General features: G+C 39.5%; 2 protein-coding genes across 3 annotated transcripts in view; both read left to right on the top strand.

The window, feature by feature from the left end:
• The window catches only part of LOC138046811 (uncharacterized), a 59,092-nt gene that overhangs the window by 13,241 nt on the left and 38,351 nt on the right, over positions 1-7,500 (top strand). The gene's annotated exons all lie outside the window — the stretch shown is intronic.
• The window catches only part of LOC138047295 (tetratricopeptide repeat protein 28-like), a 6,935-nt gene continuing 476 nt past the window's right edge, over positions 1,042-7,500 (top strand). The window contains exons 1-4 of one of the 2 annotated variants that reach the window (XM_068894087.1): positions 1,042-1,125; positions 1,527-1,601; positions 2,828-5,994; positions 6,714-7,500. The exon at positions 6,714-7,500 is cut by the window's right edge and continues 476 nt beyond it. In XM_068894087.1, the coding sequence (XP_068750188.1) occupies positions 2,900-5,994; position 6,714 (3,096 nt within the window). In that variant the 5' untranslated portion in view covers positions 1,042-1,125; positions 1,527-1,601; positions 2,828-2,899 and the 3' untranslated portion in view covers positions 6,715-7,500. Of the gene's footprint in view, positions 1,126-1,435; positions 1,602-2,827; positions 5,995-6,713 lie in introns of those variants that run through there. The other variant, XM_068894088.1, reaches the window with a different exon arrangement.

Raw genomic sequence — 7,500 nt, 5'->3', positions numbered from 1 at the left:
TTTAAGCAGCGCCGTCTCAGTACTGTGTGATTTCCTATAAGCCGACTGCAAATACAGGAAATAGTTCATTATCTGTAACGCGGGTGTACAACTGGTCAAATACTGCCCTCTCAGTAATCTTGGATACAAATAATAGATTTTGCTGAGTGGTCGCAAGTTCTTGTAAGCAGAGTCTTTGGCGCCCTTTTAAGCAAAGGGTTTACGGTCGCTTCCTTCCACTCGGAAGGGAAGTGTGCAATAGACAAAGATGCATTTACCATTTTCGTGATCACAGGAAGTAAAACATCTAATGAATCAGACACCAGATCAAAGCACCGCACCGCACCACCATAGCTAAAACTGTCTTCCAAAAAAATGGTATTGGAACAGCAAGTTTGTTCACGGAGTCCCTCGGTGAATATTTAGTAGCGTCAGATCGATTGATAAATACATCGCTTCAATACTCGGGTGTTATACCATTTAAGGATTTAAAGACCATAGTGATTTTCTGCTGCCTACCCACCTTCCTAAACTCGAAGATATGGTAAGAAACGGCAGAAAAACGATCTTCAGTAGAAAGTTGATTTTTATTCTGATCAACAATAACAGATTTGGCTTTTGCCTATGGCCAAAGCGATCTTCTAATGGAAAATTGGGTGCTTCGTTTTCGAGTTGGGATTCCGCTTCGTTTTCGACTTAGGGTGGTTATTTCGATTTCGACCTTTTGTGTGCTTCGTGCTATGTTCTTCGTTTTCGAGTGCTTGGTTTTCGATGCTTCCCCTGCCGTAAAGCTCTGAGAGCAGAATAAATAAGCGTGCTGGTTTAGTTAGATGTGCATATTTAATGGCAGTAAGGCTCATAATTATCTAAATCGTCGGGTACTCTTAAAGCCGGAGACTTTTTTTCTTTTATCTTTACTGGGCGTAATTTCATTTTCCGTTTATTTGTGATAATGCTGGAGTCAAAACAACGTGATGTCACAGAGCTGATAATAGAATGATTTCCGCTATATATTCAAAACTGCAACTGAACAAATCACTTTCTGTGCCTTCGCCAAGTAAACACGACTCTCCCAAACTGCTGTTTTCTTGTTCTGCTGTAATCTCTGTATTGTTTAAACGCAGTCTTTTAAATTATTTGCAAAAGGTAAGTTAAGTGCCCCATAGGAGAAATCAATTCTATGGTCAGATTGTTAATAGAGATTAGGTTGGCTCAAGAAATGCTCTTCTGTTTGCTAAGCTTATCAAAAATAATTCTTGTCTCTCCATCACTATATCTTAGAACTCGATTTAAAAAAAAAAATTGCGTGTGTTTTGCTTTGACACCATTACAGCTTGTTATAGTTTCTTTTTTTAAAGTTTAATTCATGCTAAATGTTTTATATTAGTTTCACACTGTGACAAAGGAACGGAAACGAAATGTATGTTTCTAGTACAGTGAGGCAAAGAAAGTAATTTGTGAGGTGCGGACCATTCCAAGAAAAAAAGTAGTTCCATTTTGTTATTCGTGTTTCTTTTTTGCTTTTTTTCCCTTTCTTTTTAAATCAGACTGCAGATTTAGTTCTTTGGTCGCGCTCTAATTACTATGCTGTGTCTTTCTTAGTGACTCACTGAGAAAAAAAGGTCAGTAATTTTCAAGTTCATCCTAATGATTGTAAATACTTTAATACTTCAAGAGTATTGAAACTAGCGCTGTGTGCTTGACTGTACCGGTTCGCCAACGGCTGATTAAAATTCAGGACGAATTAACAATATCCTAGACCTGCAGGGTTTACAAAACAACCGTTACGCTTGTTTGAATTCAACAAAAGTTTCAGGCGCGCTGCAGTTAAAGTGCCACTATAATCAAAAAATCATTTCTGTTTTTCTTCAGATTTTCAGTGTGTTTGCTTAACACCTCACTGGCAAAATTTTTAGCTTGGATATTTATCCAAAGGCTGTTTACTTTGAGTGTAAATTTTGGATTTCACGGTCCGCCAATACTCACGTTCAAAACTAACCGATGGGACCTCACACGGTTGGATCTAGGGAAAGTGACGTCATTTACTCACCAGCTTAAAGCGCAGGCCATTTTATATGCAAAACACTAGTTTAAAAGTCTGGAAGCCCGAAACTCCCGTGCTGCATATTAATTAACTAAAGCCTCGTACACATCCATTGCATTCTTTAACTTGCATTATTTATCTCATGAATCTTTGTCGTTATTTTCTCCTCGATCCAGCTCTCTCAAATATTTCAAAGTTAGTAATGGCGGACCATTAAAAAGGAAAATTCTAGTTAAAATAAACAGGTGTCTTTTTGAAATCAAGGCTTAAAACTTGGGTCGCTTAGTGTTTAGTTAACATAGTTTTGAAATCCAAAAAAATAGGAGAACTGATTTTTTGGTCATAGTTTTTCATAAGTGGAGAAGTAAAGCGTTGATCGATATTTGCTTAAGTTTGCAACTGCCGAACTCGATATGAGTTATTTTATTTTATTTGTTTGACAATTAAGCAAGTAAAGCACAACTGTTTTGCTCAGTGTTTGACTTGTGAAAAAAAGAAGGGGGAGGGGGTAGGGGGGGTTTGGAGTTATTGGTAAGCTACAGTCATCCATAACCTCTTCTTACTTTATGCTTCTCGCTCTGTTACTTAACTCTGTGGCCGTTTTTTGTAAGAAAACAAGTGAATTATTTCATCTAAAATCGTAATTGATTTCCTGCAAAAGTGAGGGCAAATCCCCCGTGTTAACCCGTTGATACCACCCCTTAACTAATCACCCTGGGAGGAAATAGGGTGGGAAAAACGTTTTCGTTTCGAAGCTAAAAAGCAGACTAAACATCAAGCGCCTTTATCTTTCTTTCCTTCCAGCTTCATTTGAGATCGATTTGACACTGGATCATCTCATGGAAAAAGTTTTAATTGTCATTTAGTTATTGAAGAATGGTAGAAAGGAAGATAGAGGCTGTATGGCAGCGAATGCTAGAGCTTGCCATTGCGATAAGTGTAGGAGACAGATATCGTGAAGGAACGGCTCATTTTCACCTCGGCGGTGCTTACCTCAACCTACCTGATTATCAACAGGCCATAATAACTTACGCACAAGCATTACATATTTTCATAGAAATAGGATGCAGGGCGGAGGAGGGATCAGCCTATGGAAATCTGGGAATTGCCTATCGCATTCTAGGTGATTTTAAACAAGCCATTGAGTACTACGAAAAGCATCTTAGTATTGCTAAAGAAGTAGGTGATAGGGATGGGGAGGGATCAGCCTATGGAAATCTGGGAAATGCCTATCTTAGTCTAGGCAATTTTAAACAAGCCATTGAGTACTACGAAAAGCATGTTAGTATTGCTAAAGAAGTAGGTAATAGGGCTGGGGAGGGATCAGCCTATGGAAATCTGGGAAATGCCTATCTTAGTCTAGGTAATTTTAAACAGGCCATTGAGTACTACAAAAAAGATCTTAGTATTGCTAAAGAAGTAGGTAATAGGGATGGGGAGGGATCAACCTATGGAAATCTGGGAAATGCATATCGCAGTCTAGGTAATTTTAAACAAGCCATTGAGTACCACGAAAAGCATCTTAGTATTGCTAAAGAAGTAGGTAATAGGGCTGGGGAGGGATCAGCCTATGGAAATCTGGGAAATGCCTATCTTCGTCTAGGCAATTTTAAACAAGCCATTGAGTACTACGAAAAGCATCTTAGTATTGCTAAAGAAGTAGGTAATAGGGCTGGGGAGGGATCAGCCTATGGAAATTTGGGAAATGCCTATCTTAGTCTAGGTAATTTTAAACAAGCCATTGAGTACTACAAAAAAGATCTTAGTATTGCTAAAGAAGTAGGTAATAGGGCTGGGGAGGGATCAGCCTATGGAAATCTGGGAAGTGCCTATCGCAGTCTAGGTAATTTTAAACAAGCCATTGAGTACCACGAAAAAGATCTTAGTATTGCTAAAGAAGTAGGTAATAGGGCTGGGGAGGGATCAACCTATGGAAATCTGGGAAATGCCTATCTTTGTCTAGGCAATATTAAACAAGCCATTGAGTACTACGAAAAGCATCTTAGTATTGCTAAAGAAGTAGGTAATAGGAATGGGGAGGGATCAGCCTATGGAAATCTGGGAAATGCCTATCTGAGTCTAGGTAATGTTAAACAAGCCATTGAGTACTGCGAAAAGCATCTTAGTATTGCTAAAGAAGTAGGTAATAGGGCTGAGGAGGGATCAGCCTATGGAAATCTGGGAAATGCCTATCTTAGTCTAGGTAATTTTAAACAAGCCATTGAGTACTACAAAAAAGATCTTAGTATTGCTAAAGAAGTAGGTAATAGGGCTGGGGAGGGAACAGCCTATGGAAATCTGGGAAATGCCTATCTGAGGCTAGGTAATTTTAAACAAGCCATTGAGTACTGCGAAAAAATTCTTAGTATTGCTAAAGAAGTAGGTGATAGGAATGGGGAGGGATCAGCGTATGTAAATCTGGGAAATGCCTACTGCAAGCTAGGTTATTTTAAGGAAGCCATGGAGTACCATGAACACAGTCTTAGTATTTTCAAGGAAATTGGAGACTTTCTACGAGAGGGAATCGCGTGGTATTCGCAAGGTCATGATCATGAATTGTTGGGTTCCTTGAGTAATGCACTCAGTTGTTATCGTTCAAGTATAAAACATTTTGATGAAACAAGGCATAATCTGAAGTCAGAAGATGAATCAAAAGTAAGTTTTCGTGATTGTTATCGCGTGGCATACACTGCTCTGTGGAGGACACTTTTGAAGAATGGAGAGATTGAAGAAGCTTTGTATGCTGCTGAGAAAGGTCGAGCACAGGCTTTGAGCGATATTTTGCAAGATCAATACGGCATTGACTCTCAGTCATTTTCTGTACTTGCTCCGAATCAAACTCTTATAGCTGCATTAGAGCGTTTACCTTCACAAACCGTTTTTGTGGCACTTGACGAGAACAAGATCACGTTTTGGGTGCTAAGAAAAGACAGCAAGATCAGCTTTCGACAAAACGAAATCGCAAATGGAAGTGCTGATTTGTTGATGGAAACTATTTTGAAAGGGATCGGCGTAGGGGATGGTGTCAGATGCGAGAATCGTTCTTTGGATCCACTACGCAATGACCTGTCTTGGAGCAAAAGATGTATTAGTGAGAAAGCAGTTCTACCATCTTCATCCCCCGTTGACTCTTTACAACCGTTGTATGATGTCTTACTCGGGCCAATTGCAGACTTGCTCCAAGGAAATGAATTAATCGTTGTTCCCGATGGACCATTTTGCTTGGCTCCATATTCTGCGTTGAGTGAATCTATCAGGATCCGCACCGTTCCCTCGTTGACTGCTTTTAATGTGATCGTTGGTGCACCTGAAGACTTCCATAGTAAGACTGGAGCACTGCTTGTAGGTGATCCGTGGTTGAAGGAAGTTACTAACAAGAAAGGGGAACCCATTTTGGAACAGCTTCCGTGCGCAAAACAAGAAGTAGAGATGATTGGACAACTTCTGCAGACAACACCGCTGACTGGAAAAAGTGCCACGAAAGCTGAGGTGCTGAAAAGTATGAAATCAGTTGCTTTAGTTCACATTGCAGCACATGGATGCCAAAAAACGGGAGAAATTGCTTTAGCCCCAAATACCGAACGGAAATCGCAAATCCCCAAAGAGGAAGACTTCATTTTGAAAATGTCGGATGTTCAGACAATTTCTCTTCGAGCAAGGCTAGTTGTGCTGAGCTGTTGTCACAGTGGCCGGGGAGAAGTGAAGTCTGAGGGACTGGTGGGAATTGCAAGGGCTTTCCTGTGTGCTGGAGCTCGGTCTGTTTTGGTGTCACTCTGGGCAATTGATGACGAGGTAACGTTGCTTTTCATGAGGAACTTCTACCAGCACCTGGTAGATGGAAAAAGCGCAAGTGCAGCTCTTCAACAAGCAATGAAATCTTTCCGAGAGTCAAAGCAGTATTGCTCTATAAAGCACTGGGCGCCATTTGTGCTGGTTGGCGATGATGTCACGCTGGAATTTCCAAAAAAATGGTAAGTGAAGCTCGAGTTTAACTCAGAAACAAAGAATACTTTCAAACTGGAAAATTGACGATAGGAATCAAATAGGCCTAAGATGGCATGATATCGAGATGCTACAATAGAAAAAAGTAGTTGGGAAGGTTATGTAAATGAACCGCACCATAGCTGTATGTACTTCAACCCGCTTCTGTTAAAGCGCAAAAGAAATAGTTTCACCTTTTCTTATATAGACCCCTCCCCTCTATTCAATGTTGGAACGTAACTCAACAATTTCCCACTAAAACCATTCAGCTTTGCACAACATTAAATGAGGGGGGAGGGGAGGGACGGAATGAAGACGTCAACATTGCTAGCCTTCCCAACGGATTTGTCTGTTATTGTAGCTTCGTAGTCTAAACAATTCAAAGTTTCCTCTAACACGCTTTTGTCATAAATGTAATTTCCACATGCTTATCAGGCATGCACAGTAGCATATTTAAAGGATACACTTCACATTGGTGGAAAAACTGTTTTCGTTCAGCCTTTTCTGAAGATGGGTCTTTTATCACCTCGTGATGTCTCTTTTGGTGTTTCCGTTCTATGAATCTCCCATAGATCTCTAAACGTCATCTTTTGTAAGAAATTCGAAGACAGCATCGTCCTGCAGGTAGCCATTCGCATCGGCGCATTGTGTATGCTCAAAAGAACCAGCTATATTGAGAGCTGTTTTATCTATTTTTTTCTTTTTCCAGAATCGATGTCAAAGATGCTAGAAGACAACCTAGCAGAGCCAGACACTTTAGTGATTGCCGAACTTGCAAAAACAAAAGTAGAACGGGTTAACAATCATGGTTTTACCAGTAGAACAAGCTCCAAAGGTTTAGTAGAAGTTTACTGCGTTAACTAAACCAACAGACAGATTATTTTGAGTGAAATTATGACAGAAAGTTTAGATCTATAGTAAAATGCTAGTTTTACCCGTTATTTTTATACTAAGTTTCTCATATAACTTCAACGGTCAGTGTTACTCGAATGGCGATCAAAATCATAGTGCTATAGTTGAGTTGCTAAAAATGAAGTTTTATTTAGTTCTTTGAAACTGTTTTTGTTGTATGAGTGTAAGCCAGTTTCGAAAGAAAAGAAAAAAAAAACACTTTTGCTGATGACCCTTAACATCAGACTTTTACCGTAATAAGGAAAAGAGATGTGTCATTTGCAACATTCAAAGATCACAAAATAGAAGGCAAACGACGGGTGAATTTTTTTTCCTGTTCTTCTGCATAACAAATGAATGAAATCGTCAGGAATAAAGAAGACGTTTTTCTTTTCTTAATAAATTTCCAAGTTCTTTGTAGGGCTTACTCCCTCGAGTTATCGGTGGTGTTTTTAAGCAAAGTGAAAGAATGTGTTTGCATTCGAAAGTAGTTCAATTCTTGGAATAATAGTTATATAGGGAACTAACAAATCGGCTGCAAAGTTAGAAAACTTTACCACTGCCAAGAACAAGGTGAGACAAATTGCAAAACCCTTCGCGGAAAG

Source organism: Montipora capricornis, chromosome 4 (assembly GCF_036669925.1).
Source record: "Montipora capricornis isolate CH-2021 chromosome 4, ASM3666992v2, whole genome shotgun sequence".
Taxonomy (NCBI): Eukaryota; Metazoa; Cnidaria; class Anthozoa; order Scleractinia; family Acroporidae; genus Montipora; species Montipora capricornis.
Note: the sequence above shows the minus strand (reverse complement) of the source record. Positions and strands in the feature narration are given on the sequence as shown.